Source organism: Balaenoptera ricei, chromosome 19, assembly GCF_028023285.1.
Source record: "Balaenoptera ricei isolate mBalRic1 chromosome 19, mBalRic1.hap2, whole genome shotgun sequence".
Classification (NCBI taxonomy): domain Eukaryota; kingdom Metazoa; phylum Chordata; class Mammalia; order Artiodactyla; family Balaenopteridae; genus Balaenoptera; species Balaenoptera ricei.
Window position 1 is genome coordinate 6,058,275 of NC_082657.1, and position 17,022 is coordinate 6,075,296.

Consider the following 17,022-nt stretch of genomic DNA (forward strand, 5'->3'; position numbering starts at 1 on the left):
CCTCAGAAGGATGTATATATATATATGTATAACTGAATCACTTAGCTGTACAGCAGTAATTAACACAACATTGTAAAGCAACTATACTTCAATTAAAAATTTTAAAAATTTACAATAATAACAAGAAGAAGCCAGCCCTGCTGACACTTTGATCTCAGACTTCCAGCCTCCAGATCTGTGAGAAAATGAACTTCTGTTGTTCAAGCCGCCCAGTGGGTGGTACTTCCTTATGGCAGCCCTAGCAAGTGAACCCACGGGGTCACCCCGAAGATTCGATGTGTTCGTACAAGGGGAGTGCTCAGAGCAGCCTAGAGCAGCCCACGATGGACGCGGCCGCACAGCGGCCAGTGGCCAGCCTGCAGGGTGGGGCCGCTCTGAGGGCAGGAGGAGAAAAGGGAACGAAAGAGGTGGTAACCCGAGGACACCTCGGCTTCTCCTCCCGATCTCAGAGTGGCGGCAGTGAGGGGTGGCGTGAAGCGAGATCTTACTTCCCTGCCCGGGAATTGAACCTGGGGAGCCTGGATGAAAACCAGGAATCCCAGCCACCACACCCGCTGGCTGTTGCCCCCAGTGAAAAATGCATTTCTTACAGAGGCAAAACTGTAAAAACAGGTACAAAGTTTATTATTAGAGACACAGCACAACAACAAGTGAGAGAGCACACAGAGAAACAGTTTGTTTAGTTAAGAGAGAAGCAGGGCACAGACGCACACCGGGAGGGAAAGGGTGTGGGCGTCCCCCCTAATGACCAGGAGCCCCATAAAGAAGCGGTTAAGTCATTCATATACGGCAGTTCTTCCGGGTCTTTGTTTACCTTTGGCCAATTATCTGATTTCTTTTTCCACACCTGCCCTGCCCTAGGACCCTCCCCAACTTGCGTGCGCAACTTCTTTCCAAGATGGAGTCCAGCCCAGAGGCCTATGGGACGGACTTAGCATCACATATTACGGGGTGGTGCCCCCTCCCTTTTGACCCCCAAGGAGCCTTTCTGCGCATATGCAATGTTTCCCTTGCCCCAAGGATGGGAAATGTATGACCTCTTGATCTTTTAACAGGGTTTGTCCCACTCTGTCCCTGCCATAAAAATCTCCAATGTCTGGATAGTTACCCTATTTCTGTTGCTGGTTTTTATATTGAGGTGCAGATCTCGAAAGATAGACAGGAGTCCGGTCATAAATACGTAGTCCTGGAGCCTGTTTGTCTCTTGCTTCAGGAAATGTAAACAGGGGGCCGGGAATGAATGTCCAGCCTGGAGCCCATCTTCTTCTCACCCCAGGAAGTGTGAACAGGAGGCCAGTTGTAAATGTCTAGCCTGGAGCCCATCTATCTCCTGCCTCACTCCGGGCACCGGCTCTGACCTCTACTGGCTCTTACTTCACTCTGGCCACACTTTCGCTCCCCTCCTCAGGCCAGGACGTGCTGAGCAGGCCTCTTTGGGGCAGGTCCCTCTACTGGCTGGGCTGGTATAGCTGCTCCTGCGTCCTGGGTGCCTGTCTCCCATCTGTTAAGCAGAGTGTCCTGTGGGGTTGGGCTGAGGCGAGGCCAACACTGGAGGAGAACCAGGCAGGGTCAGGAAGGGGGATCGAGACACGATCACAGTCGGGTGTGGCCTGGGCTGATGCCGCGGGGAGGACGGGGCTGTGGGGGCCCCGAGGAGGGAGAGAGGACATACCTGGATGATGGGACAGGTGAGCTCGTTCGTGACAATATGATGATAGCCCTTGACCGTTTCTCAGTCAGGGTTTGGGGAACGGTGGGTCTGAGTGTCCATCCTCGGTTGGGTGTAGGGATGGGATGGCCTGACTCTGCATTGTTCTTAGGGTCCTGGGGTCCTAAACCAACGTGCCGTCTTCTTCCCACTTTCCAGAATTCTCCTTTGGTTGTCCCTTGCACCATTCGCAGGGTTTAGAGTTGTGAAGAGAGGGAGAAGCAGGGAACGATGGGCCAATGTCATCTTGTCTGGATTGGAAGGCTGACCATCGACCTTTAATGTGTTGGGTCACATTACGCAGGCTGACATTATCATAAACGAAAGTCTGACTTAACTGTTCTTTCTGGGTGTAGGCGCCGGCTTTGGGCGCCGGGTTTGGGTTTTGCCTTTTCTTACACCACACCAGAATCTTTCATCTGTTCAAGCGTCACTTTAGAAACTGGGGCATCATGCATTATCCCTGCCATGGTTTTGGTGCTGCTGGTATATTTGGGGCTGTTTTTTGCTTCAACTGATTTTCAGTAAAATTAGAGTATTAGGCTTTTTAGGAGGAAGTTTACAAGCTCCTGCCTCCCTCTACCTTCTCAACCCAGACTATAATTTTGAACTCACTTTGAAGGATAAGAAGATGTTAGCCACATGACTTCATGGGGCTGGGTCTTCCTGGAAGGAGAGATGCAGGTGCTCCAAGACAGTGAGGGATGCATCAGAATGGGTTCTTAGAGAATGGCTTGAGGGATGGGGTGGTTTGGGATATGGTGATGGAGAAGCAGATTGGGTGAGACTAAGAATAACCTAGAACAGAGGTCAGAAAACTACAACCCCGGGGCTGCCTGTTTTTGTGGATAAAATTTTGTTGGCACACAGCCACATTAATTCATTTGCAAATTGTCTATGGTTGCTTTTGCACTAGAGCTGAATAGTTGCAACAGAGACCATATGGCTTGAAACGCCTAAATAGTTACTATCTGGCCCTTTACCAGAAAGGTCTCCTGACCCCTGACCTAAAATGTCAGGTTGAGAAGCTTGTAAATTATTCTTCTAGGTTGAGGAGAGAGCAGTATTTTGGCTATGGTCAGCTCTAAGGTTTAGGAAATTCTCTAAATGTTATTACTTGATTTTGGCTACAGCAGGGCTAGTAGAAGACAGGGAGGATGGAAAGGGAAGGTTCAGGAATGGAAAGAGATGGTTCTGGAAGCCAAGTCAAGGAAGGGATCCATGGGAGGGTTTTGAGTAAAGAGTGAGACTGACATGTAGCCGATGTGGTGCCCGGGACAGGACATACGCAGCCTCTGGGTGAAATGTGCAAACAACAGAAAAAACTGTTGCCTGCCATTCCAGTAAACAAAGGATGTTGCCCGCCATTAAACCATCAACCACTGCAGTCTCCCCCGAAGGTGTGCCCCGAGGGGAATTCAGGATGGAGAAAAACACGATACTGGCCCTACCTTGTTAAGGCGCATATCTAAGGAATAATTTCCAATAAGCTCAGACTCTTGCATCTTCCCATACATAGAAAAGCTCTAAAAGCTCTAAAGTCATTACCTTGAGATGTCTGATTTTTGTGGTTAGACATCTTCTGATGTTCGACTACATGTTTGTTTGTTTGTTTTCAGCAAAAACACCTTTATATCCTGGCTTCTCCCTGACCTCCTTGGAGCAGTTCCTCAGAGCTATAGGAGAGGCTGTGTCCCAGGCTATAGTCCTCAGTAAGATCCCCAAAGAAAACATAACTTGCAACTTTTAGGTTGTGTGTTTTTTTTCAGTTGACAAAGGTCACAATGTATTAAGACTTGTGTTGCATATTTCATACTTTCGTTTAATCCTCACAACAACGTTGTGATGCTGGTCTTCTCACATCCATTTCACCAAAGCAGAAAACCAAGACATGGAGGGGTAAGGTGTCTCACATGATATCATACTCTTAATAAATGAAAAAGTGTGGATTTGATGCCAGGTCTCTCTGAATGCAAAGCCTAAGATAGTTCCAACATAGCAGGAAACTCACTAACAGTAGTTCGTAAGCCCATCACCTATGGGGAGGTTAAGTCTCTAAGGATTAGCCTGTGGGTCCCCCTTCCTGTAAAGGATATGGACGTTCTGGCTGAGGCTGACGCTACATTCGGTTCCTCACTTGGTCCTGATCTCCGCGTATTCTGAGTGGGTGTTCTCCTGAAGATGCACCCCATGAAAGGTGAGGGAGGCGTAATGCAGCTCCTGCTCCATCCCCAAGGTGGGGGTGGCCCCTGCCGAGCTTGTGGGGTCAGGAGGATCCTCTAACTTGGACTCCTGCTGGTGTTGCTGTATGGAGAGCAAAGAAAGGGGTCAGATCAAGGTAGTTTCGGGGGGAGAAGGGAGAGAGGGTCCAGGAAGTGAATTTGACTCTGGGACAGAGCATTTATTCATTCTTCCATTCCGTTACCAAATGTTTCTTAAGGTTCCATTTATTCAGTCATCCAACAAATATAATGCTATAGATTGTTTTCCAGTTCTACTGAACACTCACACAGACCTATGTAGAAAATATTACTATGTTACAGGGAGAGAAACTAAGTCTCAGAGAGGGTAGGTTCTTCCCAGGGACACACATCTATTGATCACAAACTCAACTCCTGGCCCTCTGAGGTTTCCTGTGTGCCCAACGTTGGATACACAGGAGCGTGTTTATGGAAAAACTCACTTCTCCTGTGTGTCTCTCCTTTACTCTCGCACTATTATCACACTCACAACACTTCTGACACCAGATGTGTGGGTTCTTTTTACCCCCACACCAAGGAATTCTCCCACACCCGCTGGGTGTCCTACAATGTAACTCAATTCTGATCCTATCTGCCTGGAGATAGTGTCAGATCCCACAGGTTAAGGGCTCAGTCCCATGAGACTGCCTCCCCCCCCCACTTCAGATGTCAATCACAAGTCCAGGTTGTCACCTGTGCTTTTGACCAACTGGCTATAAATCAGAGGTTCCTATGACCTCCACCTCAGGTTTGATTAATTTGCTAGAGTGGCTCACAAAACTCAGGAAAACCGTTTACTTACTACATTACTAGTTTTCTATAAAAGGATAGAGCTTAGGAAGGCATGAAAAGTCCGATGAAGAAATACACAGGGCAAGGTATGTGGGAAGGTGTGCAGCGTTTCCATCCCCTCTCAAGACACATCACTCTCCCAGCACCTCCGCTAGTTCACCAGCCAGAAGCTCCCTGTACCCCGTACTACTGGGATTTTTATGGAGGCTTCATCATGATTAAGTGATGCATCTCTCCAATGCATCAGGCTTGTCCCAACCTCTGAGCCCAGCCCTTGTAGCTCCCTCTGTCTAGAGCCTTTCAACGACTCTCTTTCAGGGGCTCACACTGTGTTCCTTCACTTCCTGCAGGTGTTTTCTCAAAGACTCCCACCCCCAGGACTGTCCCTCCCATTCTCCCATTGCATTTCCCTCCATAGCTCTTATTTCCTGTGTATTTTCACTACTTTCCTGTTCATTGCTTTCACCACAACCGCCCCACTCCCCTCTCAATAAATGTAAGTCCTTGACAGCAAGGGACATTTTCCACTTGTAACATATGTCTCTGTAAAAATACAGATATTACCCAAGTGCCCAGAACAATCGACAAGTGGGAGATAGTTGCTGAAGGAATAAGTGAATGCATAGGTGATGGATTTGCTCAAAACCCTCAGTGATGGCCACATTAGTCATAGCTCAAGAAATAAATGAAAGTCAGGGTTCAGAGGATGAGCAGGAGTAGGGCTGGCTGATACGGACACGTGAGGAGAAGGGGACAGATGGGCAATGATTCTGAGATGCAAAAAGCTTACTTTGCTTGAGCAAGCCTGTTTGGAAGAAGTGCAGCATTAAAGCTGACTCTGGCTTTCCTGCCCTAAATGTCAATCAAGTTGTTTGGCAGTGTGGAGAAACAGTGCATTTCAGACTTGGGCAGGATGGGACAACGGTCTTTGATGCAGGTAATGCAGATGTTTGGAGGAAGGTGAGGAGGCTTCAGCAGGATATGAACTAAGTGGGGAGCTCAGCTCAAAGGGAAGGTTTGTATCAAGCTGTATTTAGAGGAAACACAGACATGCTTTGCAGTGTATCAGTGCAGAAAGAGGTGATGGGGGAAAGGGATAGATCTCTGGCTGGGAGTCAGGTACCACCGATGAATTGGAGAACCCAGCAGAGGTATGTTTAGGGATGTATTAACCATGTGTTTCTGATGTTTTGACAACTGGGGCTTCATTAACCCTCGAGGGATTGCCCCTAGCCAGTGCTAGTCAATTTCTAGAGATTCTAAGGGATCTGCCTGCAAGCCTGCCCTTCATATTGCAAATCGATCAGCCCAAACCACTTCCTTTATCAAACTCTTACTCTCTGGACCATTATCCTCCCGCTCTCGTCACCCCGGGGCCAGGTACCAGACAACTAGAGACAGCCCCTGCACCCCAGAGCATTCTGAAATCATTCAAACTAGACAGTCCTCAGTCTGTTTTCCCTGCCTGTTCCTTCCCACATAAACCACAAAAGAATCTCTTGCCCAGGTTTCCTCCTCACTCCCTCTGCCTCTTGACAGACCCTGGTGCTGCCTCTCATGGCCCTGCATGGTGTGGCGTGCCCCCTCCTCTTGGCAACTGTAATACCTGTCTTTTCTGTGGCAATCGTCTCCTGATCTGTTGGCCTCACATACAGGAATAATAATAAATCCTACATTTTCAAAGAAGCAGGAAGGGGAAGAGCTCATTTCTGGACACGCTGAATGGAGCACGGCTGTGGGCCAACCCGGGAGATACGCAGGGCAGGCCGCATTGCCAGGGTGCCCATGTCACTCACCAGGGAAGTTGGCCCTATGGCAGGGTGGACGTCCTCCACACCCACTGCAGTCCTGGCTGCCTTCTTCCTGTAGGTCTTCACTCTGATGGGAGACATCAGGGTCTGTGACACAGGGTATCTCTTTTGAGGCTGGAGTGAGTGACTAAGGCAGGTCAAGAGTAGGGCGAGCCCAATATATCCAGAGAAAACCGTAATTCGAAAAGATACATGCACCCCACCATTCATAGCAGCACATTTAAAATAGCCTGGAGGGCTTCCCTGGTGGCGCAGTGGTTAAGAATCCGCCTGCCAATGCAGGGGACACGGGTTCGAGCCCTGGTCCGGGAAGATCCCACATGCCGCGGAGCAACTAAGCCCGTGCGCCACAGCTACTGAACCTGCGCTCTAGAGCCCGCTAGCCACAACTACTGAGCCCAAGTGCCACAACTACTGAAGCCCATGCGCCTAGAGCCCGTGCTCCGCAACGAGAGGCCACCACAATGAGAAGCCCACGCACTGCAATGAAGAGTAGCCCCTGCTCGCCGCAACTAGAGAAAGCCCGCACACAGCCATGAAGACCCAACAGCCAAAAATAAATAAATAAAATAAATAAATTTATTAAAAAAAAAAATCGCCTGGACATGGAAGCAACCTAAATCCATCAACAGAGGAATGGATAAAGAAGATGTGGCACATATGTACAATAGAATATTACTCGGCCATAAAAAAGAACAAAATAATGCCATGTTCTGTGACATGGATGGACCTAGAGATTATCATACTGAGTGCAGTAAGTCAGACAGAGAAAGACAAATATCATATGATATGGCTTATATGTGGAATCTAAAAAAATGGTACAAATGGATTTATTATACAAAACAGAAATAGACTCACAGACATAGAAAACAAACTTATGGTTACCAAGGGGGAAAAGGGGTGGGATAAACTGGGAGATTGGGATTGACATATGCACACTGCTATATATAAAGCAGATAACTAATAAGGACCTACTGTATAGCACAGGGAACTCTACTCAATACTTTGTAATGACCCATAAGGGAATAGAATCTAAAAAAGAGTGGATATATGTGTATGTATAATTTATTCAATTTGCTGTACACCAGAAACTAACACAACATTGTAAATCAACTATACTCCAATAAAAATTTAAAAAATAAAAATTAAAAGGGTAGAGGGAGGCCAGGAACCTTTATAACAAGACTGTAAGAAGGTCCCTTCTCCCTCCCGGCTTCTGGATCTGGGACCAAGGCTGGGAACATACTCATGCCTGGCTAGGTGTCTACTAGCTGGATCCTCACTACCTCTGCACCCCCCCACCCTTGCCCTGGGTCCTCACAACCCCTCCAGGCCCCTCTTCTCCTCCACTGGCCCACACCCAACCCAGCTCACGTGAAGAAGACGAGGCAGAGGCAGACAACAAGCAACATGGTGACACCAGCTCCCCCAATGGCCCCCTCAATCACTCCTGCCTTGGTCCCCGATTTTCCTGCAGACAAGAGAGACTTGGGGAGAATTCCAATCTCGATAAGCAGGCATAAGTCTCCTCCTGTCCTCAGCAGGTAGAGAGAGGTGCCCCTCCCTTCCCACCGAGGGTGCAGCCCCTAGGTTCCCCCAGCATTTGTAGGACCTCAGCCTTTTCCAGAAGGACACAGTCTGTGCCATACTTCCTCTCCAGCCCACATACTCCCAACAAACTTCAGCTCTTCGTGGAGTCAGCTATTTCTCCATCCAGGGTCTCTCTGCAAAAGACTCCAGACCTGGCCACAGCAGAGCCATGAGGTTCTGTGCCCCGTGGACATGCCAGAGAGACAGACAGACAGAGGGCACTGTGGGATGCTGAAAGGCCTTGTCTCTCCTTCCTTCCAGGGATGGTGTCTAAATCTGCTCTCCTGGCCTCTGTTGGCCCTGTCACTCAGGGTCCACGGTGATCTTTTGTGCCTTCAGAAGGAGGTGGAAGCAGGAAGCTTCTCAGACCTCCAGGTCAGACCCAGACAGCTCTTCTGGCCCTGCCTGGCGGCACCCCAACACCCAGGGCAAGGGATGTGCGGCTGGGCATCACCTGTCAACAGTTTGGTGGGCACTGCTGAGAGAGCCCTAATGGGGCTCACTCTCCAGCTGGAGGACCAGATGTTATGACCAGTGGGAATACAGCAGTGAGGGGAGCTCTGGGCTCCAGAGAGGGGTCAGGGTGAGGGCTGAGGGGCTGACAGTCAAAAAACTGGCCCAAAGAGATGTGGGGACAATGAAACTATTTTGTATGATACTATAATGGCAGATATATGTCATTATTCATTTGTCCGAACCCATGACATGGGTTGAACCCTAATGTCAATTATGGACTTGGGTTGAAAATGATGTGTCAATGGAGATTCATCGATTGTAACAGGTACCCTCTGGTGGGGAATGTTGTTGGGGGGAGGCCGTGCGTGTGTGGGAAAGTGCAGCGGGGACAAGGGAAGTCTCTTTACCTTCTGATGAATTCTGCTACGAACCTAAATCTGTTCCTGAAAATAAAGTCTATTTAAAAAATGCCCCCCCCCCAAGGCCTTCCGAGACTGGAGAAAGATAAAGACCATATTTAGAATGGGCAGAGAGGAAGGTGTGGGTCACTTTGGCAAGACCAGAGTCAGAGGATACTGCAGGAAGAGACCTAATGGGGGCTTCCTGTGTCTAATTGCAGGACCACACCCGACCTGCACCATCTGAGCTCTGAAAGTGCAGCTCTGACCCAACCTGGAAGAGACCCCACTCCAGTCAATGCCGCATGGATGGGGGCGCCCCTTCTTACCTGTGCCATCCCCTAAGCACACACCTCTTGTTGGGTTCTGTGGAGCACCTAGGAGTGGAAGACAGAATTTCCTTCTTCAGTGGGAGGACTGGGCTGAGATAAGGGTAGGCGTCCCCCCCCCCACACATCCAGAAGCCACAGAAATGCAGGCGGGACAGGGCTTCTGTCCTTCTAGGCCTCCTACTCAGCCGGGTCTCCAGGGCAAGAACACCAATCATCCCCGGCCTGGCCCACCTGCCCGCATCCCCTCACGCCCCGGGCATCATGGTGCAGCACTCACATGTGACGTTGAGCTGGATGGTCCTCTCCACGATCACACCACTTGTGGGGAGCTTCACCTGACAGGTGAGGTTGGTGCCGTGGTCCTGGGGCTGTGGGGTGATGGTGAGCACTGAGGAGAGGTGGGTCCTCGGGCCCAGGGAGGTGAGGGCAGCTGACGTCCAGGAGAAGATGGGGGGCGTGCCCTGCTCACAGGCCCAGGGCACAGAGCAGGTCAGGTTCCCGGGGCGGCCAGACTCCAGGGTCCCAGAAATGAGGATGTGGGGTGTGTGGGTCAGGGCTGATGAACAGAGGGGGAGACGGGGTCAGGAGGAGGCTTAGAGGTGCAGCCCTGAGATAAGCTTCAGGCTTTGGTCCAGCTCCTCTTTCTGAGCCCCCGCTTGCTTTACCCCCGACCCCTCCCAGGAGGGGGTCCTATCCGAGTCCTGCCCTGGGGCTCCATGTCCTTCCCCTGAGGCCTCTCCCGGACCCCACTCCTTACCCGTCACATGCAAGGAGAGCTGGTTAGACTTATAACTCCATAGTGTACTTCCTCTTTCCACACGAAAAAAGTATGAACCTTCATCCCTCCTCCTGGTGTCTCTGATGTCCAGGGAGCAGTTGTTGTCTCCACGGTCCCCTAGGAGGTGGAATCGGCCTTGGGTCTCTTCCTGAACTTTACGACCTGGCTTGTTTGTGGCCACTGGGGCATCCAGCTTCTCATTGGCCCCTTCCCGGAACCAGTAGCCGTGAGCTGGGACAGAGTCATCCCAGTAGCTCCAGGGATAGTAGAAGGAGCAGGGCACGCGGACACACAGGCCCTCCTGCACCGTCACGGACTCCCGCACCTCCAGCCGGATTCTCCGATCCTGAGCCAGGGACCCTGCGGGGGAACGAGGGTCAGCTGCAGCCCCTGCCCCACCCAGCCCTCTCCCCGCCGCCCACCCACCTGCCCACAGCAGGGACAGCAGCAGCGGCGGCATCTCTGAGACGGAGGGCTCCTGGGCGTCCTGTGTGTGAAAAGAGAAGCGGGAGGCGAGAGGGAGGCAGGGCTGCGGGGAGACCCACGGGAAGCCGGGGAGGAACACGAGACTCCGCTGTGCACAGAAGAGGAACTGCAGAGCCGCAGCTCGTCCCCCCTCCGCGCAGAGCGGACGGACACCCCGCGGCCCAGAGACCCCGGAGACCTGCCCAGAGAGGAGCAGGCGAGGAGGAGACCCCTGCCCTGCCCCCCATCTCGGGTGGGTCCTTCCCGCCCCAGAGCCTCTGAGGACACGGGGACGTAGGACACGGCGAGCCTCCTAAGGGCCTCCCGTCTGAGCACCGCCGTCCACACCAAGGAGCCGCTCAACCCCCGTCTCGACCTGGAGGCTCACAGCCTCACCTAGACCCTCGGGTGGCCGGTCCTGCAAGACGTAGGGCTCTTTAGGGTCTGTGTGAGCGTCTGGGGCAGAAGACAAGAAGGGGCTCCTGGGTGACGTGAAGGCAGCAGCCAATCAGCCATTCACTCCTTCACCCAACAGTGAGCATGTTGGGCTGGTGACCTGGAGACCAGAAGGGATAGGCTGGCCTGGTCCCTGCCCAGGAGATGCTGCCACCCGGCCCCATGGCTTCCTCCCCAAACAGGCAGCAGTGTCGGGCTTTAGAGCTGCATCCCTGGTGAGATCGCCGAGTGTCCGGCAGCGTACTGGGTATTTTCTAAAAATATGATATGGGATTTTTTTTTTAACTTCTACTATGCTGATTCACAAACTTTCAATGGCATCTTCAGAATAAAAACCATGTAGAGGGCTTCCCTGGTGGTGCAGTGGTTGAGGGTCCGCCTGCCAATGCAGGGGACACGGGTTCGAGCCCTGGTCTGGGAAGATCCCACATGCCGCGGAGCAACTGGGCCCGTGAGCCACAACTACTGAGCCTGCGCGTCTGGAGCCTGTGCTCCGCAACAAGAGAGGCCGCGATAGTGAGAGGCCCGCGCACCTCAATGAAGAGTGGCCCCCGCTTGCCGCAACTGGAGAAAGCCCTCGCACAGAAACGAAGACCCAACACAGCCAAATATAAATAAATAAATAAATTAATTAAAAAAAACAAAAAGCAAGAAAACCATGTAGCATCTTCATGTAAAACAAACGGGCAAGCACATGTTCTATGTCAGTGCAAAGGAAATTTCTTTTTTTTTAACGAGCCTCCAAATTATTTATTTTTCAATTTAATTTAATTTTTATTTTGTATTGGAGTATAGTTGATTTACAATGTTGTGTTAGTTTCAGTTGTACAGCAAGGTGATTCAGTTATACATATACATATATCTATTCTTTTTCAGATTTTTTTCCAGTATAAGCTATTACAGAATATTGTGTAGAGTTCCCTGTGCTATACAGTAGGTCCTTGTTGATTATCGATTTTATATATAGTAGTGTGTATGTGTTAGTCCCAAACTCCTAATTTATCCCTCCCCCATCCCCTTTCCCCTTTGGTCACCATAAGTTTGTTTTCTATGTCTGTGAGTCTGTTTCTGTTTTATAAATAAATTCATTTGTATCATTTTTTAGATTCCACATGTAAGTGATATTATATAATGTTTGTCTCTGTCTGACTTACTTCACTTAGTATGATAATCTCTAGGTCCATCCATGTTGCTGCAAATGGCATTATTTCATTCTTTTTATGGCTAGGTAATATTCCATTATATATATTCATGTATATATATATATATATACATATCTATCTATCTATCTCACATCTTTATCCATTTATCTGTGGATGAACACTTAGGTTGCTTCCATGTCTTGGCTATTGTGAATTGTGCTGCCATGAACATTGGGTTGCATGTATCTTTTTGAATTAGAGGTTTCTTCGGATATATGCCCAGGAGTGTGATTGCTGGATCATATGGTAACTCTATTTTTAGTTTTTTAAGGAACCTCCATACTGTTCTCCATAGTGGCTGCACCAGTTTACATTTCCATCCACAGTGCAGAGGGGTTCCCTTTTCTTCACACCCTCTCCAGCATTTATTATTTGTAGACTTTTTGATGATTGCCATTCTGACTGGTGTAAAGCGATACCTCATTGTAGTTTTGATTTGCATTTCCATGAGGATCCTTTTCAAATGAAAGTTCAATCCTACCTCTGCTCTCCTCAAAGGCTTCCGGATACTTGCATTGGCCTGGAAGCCCTTGGGATAATTGTCTCTTAGGTGAACACAGAACCTGCTTTCTTCCACCTTCAAGTCTTGGCTCAAACATCACCTCGGCACACTCTCAGAAACAGAAAATTGGCCCCCCAAATGTCACTTGTTCTTTTCCTGCCTGATGCTTCTCCAAACACATATTACCATCAAACAGACTCAATATTTTTTCTTATTTTTTTTTAATGTTTCTATCCTTCCTATATCCAGATGGACAGCTTCTTGATGACAGAGATTTAAAAAAAAATTTTTTATTGAAACATAGTTATTTACAATGTTGTGTTTAATGTCTGCTGTCCAGCAAAGTGGCTCAGTTTTTCATATACATATAATACATATTCTTTTTCATATTCTTTTCCATTATGGTGTATCACAGGATATTGACTATAGTTCCCTGTGCTGTACAGTAGGACCTTGTTTATCCATTCTATATATAATAGTTCACATCTGCTAACCCCAAACTCCCAATCCATCCCCCACCCCACCCCAGGTAACCACAAGCTTATTCTCTATGCTTGATGACAGAGATTTTTGACGCTGTGTTCACTGATGCCTCCTGGGAACCTCCAACAAGGTGGCACAGAGTAGATGTTCAATAGTACTTGCTGAATAGTCTATAATTAAGTGTATGTCACTCTTCCACCCAAAACCAGACAATGAAACACACACACACACACACACACACACACACACACACACACACACGGTGACGTTTAAGACAGAGCCTGAGGGTGCTCAGGACTTGGAGAGGCAGGAATGGGGAGGGAAGGATGTCTCAGGGGAAGGGACTGCACATACAAAGTCTCAGAGTCACAGAGGTCCGGCCAGGCTGGGTGTGGAGATGCTGGGAGATGCAGGGAGAGGAGGGATCTGGGTGGAGAGTCCAGCAGGGCAGAGCCCGCCAGGGCTGCAAATCCAGCCAGTGGTGTGTGCACCTTGGTCTCTGGCCGTGGAGAGGAAACACAGCTGTTCCTGCTGTGCAGCAAGTGGGTGGTAACGGTCTCTGCGAACAGTCCGGAGGCCTGTGTTTCCCAGGGAGATGGAGGCAGGAGGCGGGTGGGTTCAGAGACCCAGGGAAGAGACGAGGCTGTTGGAACGACTGGGGTCAGGATGGGGAGGAGACGGGCATCAGGACGAGCTGTGCTTAGGAGGAAGGATGGACAGCACTTAGTGATGATTGGATCCTGGAGAAGAGAAGGGGGGATGAAAGGGGGGAAACCCCGTCCTTCCTTCTGGCCTTAGAGATGGGGGCCACCTTGTCATCAGTGTGGCAGGGAACCCAGCAGAGAAGTGGGTTTGGGGAGAAAGATGGCAGCTCCACTTTGGCTATGCTGAGTGGAGCAATCCTGGGGGCCGTTCTGGGGCAGGTGTGCAGTGGGATGTTGGGTGGTAGGATGCTGACATCACTCACCTGAGGGGTAACCTGGATTGGCGTTTGCATCTGACACGCCCCCTGCCGGCCTGGCTGCCTTCCTCCTGCGGGATGTCACTCTGAGCGAGAGGAGACCAGGCTCTGGTCAGATCGGGTGCCGCGGGCCGCAGACTCACTCACCCTGTTCCTTGTTCAGGGGCGGGGGGGATGACCGAGGTGGGAGAGGGCAGGTCTGGCCCCACAGACCCTCTAGAGCACAGCGTCTACCTTCAACCCTGACACTGGGCGGGGAGGAGCCCCTGCCCCGGTGGAATCCTCACCGCCCCCAAGCCCCACCCCATTCCCCCTCCCGTCCGCCTCCTGCCGGCCCCGCCCCCGCCCCCTGCAGCGCTGCTTCCAGGATGCAGCCACCTGCGCCCTGCCCTCCCCACCCCTCCCCTCCCCCCTCTCCCTGGGGGTGCTCACAGGAGGGCGATGAGGCAGAGGGAGAGGAGCGGGATCTTGACAGCCGCTTCCCAGATGGCCGTCAGAATCACCTCTGCTGCTCCGCGCCCCGACTGCCCTAATTCTCACAACAGCCTTATGGACAGGAGACATTTGATAGCCTCATTTTCCTGGAGGAAACTCTAATTTGAAAAGATACATACACCCCAATGTTCATAGCGGCTCTATTCACAACAGCCAAGACATGGAAGCAGCCTAAATGTCCATCGACAGATGAATGGCTAAAGAAGATGCGGTATATATATATATATATATATATATATATATATATATATATATACAATGGAATACTACTCAGCCATAAAAAAGAATGAAATAATGCCATTTGCAGCAACATGGAGGGACCCAGAGATTGCCATACCGAGCGAAGTAAGTCTGACAGATAAAGAGAAATAACATATGACATCACTTATATGTGGAATGCAAAAAGTGATAAAAATAAATTTATTTACAAACAGAAACAGACTCACAGACATAGAAAACAAACTTATGGTTATCAAAGGGGAAAGGGGAGGGGTAAATTAATAGTGTGGGATTAAAAGATACACACTATTGGGCTGGGGCGGGAGCGCGGAGGTGTCGGCGGGCAGGGCAGCAGCCAGGAGCCGGGGGCTCGGGGCGTTGGTCGTGTTTCCCTTCGGGCCCGGTAGCCGCGGAGGGGACAGGGCGGCCGGAGCCGGGGCTCGGGAGCCGGCACCCCACGCGAGACAGGCGGCAGCTGCCGGGCCGCTCCCTTCTCCGCGCCCCCCGCGCGCCCAGCCGGGGGCTGACGCGGCCCCTCCCCCGTCGCCCTGCGGGGGCCCTCGCCGCCCCTGCGGCCCTTCACAGCCCCCGGCTGGCCGCGCGGGGGAGCTCGGGCCGCCCGGAGCTCTGGAGTCCTCAGCCGCTTCCGCCCGGGGAGAGCAGTCACCGCCCCCCGCGCCGCGCCGGCAACCCGGGCCCGACTGCAGGGCCGGGAGGCGGGGCCGGCCCGGCCTGAGCGCCCGCCTGGGCGGCCCTGGTGCTCGGGTGGCCGAGAGAGCGCAGCCCGGGCCGCGGGCTGTTCGTGGATCCGGCGCGAGGCAATTTCCGCAGCATGACTAACCTCTATGGTTCCGTCCATCCCGCGGACCCGGTGTACCTCAGCACCCGCACCCACGGGGCCGTCTTCAACCTCGAGTACACTCGCCCGACGGGTCAGTGCTGGTGAACAGACGGAAGTTCTGCTTTTTTTTTTTTTTTTAATTTTTATTTATTTATTTATTTATTTATGGCTGTGTTGGGTCTTCGTTTCTGTGCAAGGGCTTTCTCTAGTTGCGGCGAGCGGGGGCCACTCTTCATCGCGGTGCGCGGGCCTCTCACTATCGCGGCCTCTCCTGTTGCGGAGCACAGGCTCCAGACGCACAGGCTCAGTTGTGGCTCACGGGCTCCAGACGCGCAGGCTCAGTAGTTGTGGCTCACGGGCTCCAGACGCGCAGGCTCAGTAGTTGTGGCTCACGGGCTCCAGACGCGCAGGCTCAGTAGTTGTGGCTCACGGGCTCCAGACGCGCAGGCTCAGTAGTTGTGGCTCACGGGCCTAGTTGCTCCGCGGCATGTGGGATCTTCCCAGACCAGGGCTCGAACCCGTGTCCCCTGCATTAGCAGGCAGATTCTAAACCACTGCGCCACCAGGGAAGCCCTGGTGTTCTGCTTTTTGATCCTGTATCTTCAAAGCACGTAAAAACGCTTTCTGAAGCTCACGAAGACTGTGTAAATAATATAAGGTAATACATGCACGTGGTACAAAATTCAAAGGTACAAAAAGGTAAACAGTGAAACATTTCTTGATTATCGGCTGTTTGCTACCTGATCTGATGACATTACAATAGCACTATGGGATCTGAGAAAACTGAACAGCAAAGTATGCACTTTACATGGTTACGCTAGCTGGGTGAAGAACATCGAATATGATACTAATACAAGACTCTTAGTAACGTCAGGATTTGATGGAAATGTCATTATTTGGGACACCAACAGGTTTGTGAATAGGAGATCATGTTAGGATTATGAACAACAAAAAATGTTTTTAAGATGGTAAACAAATTCAGGGTTCTGTCTTAGCTTTCACATCTCTTTAGGAGAAAGAAACTGGCTTTGGGAAAAAACAATCAGAACGTGATTCCATCTTTTGTTCCTTGCACTTAGTCACATATTGTGACTAAAAAACTTGGAGAAAATTATGTGGAAAGGAGACCAAGTAATATAGTTAATGATGAAAACTGGTTTATGAGTTTCCTGAATTTAAGGAATTTAAGGAAAAATATTTTTGTTATTATTTCCTTTGTGGAACTGAAATGTTTTTCACTCTTTGGTCCTTCAATTCTAAATCTATTTTGTAATTTTTGCACTGTGTTTTCAT

At 50.5% G+C, this 17,022-nt stretch overlaps 1 protein-coding gene and 1 pseudogene across 2 annotated transcripts; one reads left to right on the forward strand and one right to left on the reverse strand.

Moving 5' to 3' along the window:
* Nucleotides 1-3,504: 3,504 nt before the first annotated feature.
* Nucleotides 3,505-10,583, reverse strand: LOC132354236 (myeloid cell surface antigen CD33-like). Of its 2 annotated transcripts, XM_059905980.1 has the most exons (7): nt 10,532-10,583; nt 10,085-10,465; nt 9,605-9,883; nt 9,325-9,372; nt 7,926-8,022; nt 6,537-6,618; nt 3,505-4,012 (listed from the first exon to the last, which is right to left on the reverse strand). In XM_059905980.1, exons 1-7 carry the CDS (start codon nt 10,563-10,565, stop codon nt 3,842-3,844), a joined length of 1,092 nt encoding a protein of 363 aa, XP_059761963.1. In that variant the 5' UTR covers nt 10,566-10,583; the 3' UTR covers nt 3,505-3,841. The 2 variants fall into 2 exon arrangements, with proteins under 2 accessions (XP_059761963.1, XP_059761962.1); XM_059905979.1 differs by lacking the exon at nt 10,085-10,465 and having other exon boundaries at nt 10,532-10,565.
* Nucleotides 10,584-14,980: 4,397 nt separating this feature from the next.
* On the forward strand, nt 14,981-16,665 carry LOC132353935 (DDB1- and CUL4-associated factor 10-like; annotated as a pseudogene).
* The last annotated feature ends 357 nt before the right edge of the window (nt 16,666-17,022 follow it).

Excerpts from the sequence above, each read along its gene's own strand:
- LOC132354236 (XM_059905980.1), bottom strand. The coding sequence starts at position 10,565 with ATGCCGCCGCTGCTGCTGTCCCTGCTGTGGGCAG. Across the intron at positions 9,373-9,604 it reads CATCCAGCTCAACGTCACAT|GTGCTCCACAGAACCCAACA; the intron begins GTGAGTGCTGCA and ends TTCCACTCCTAG. Across the intron at positions 4,013-6,536 it reads CCATAGGGCCAACTTCCCTG|CAACACCAGCAGGAGTCCAA; the intron begins GTGAGTGACATG and ends CTCTCCATACAG.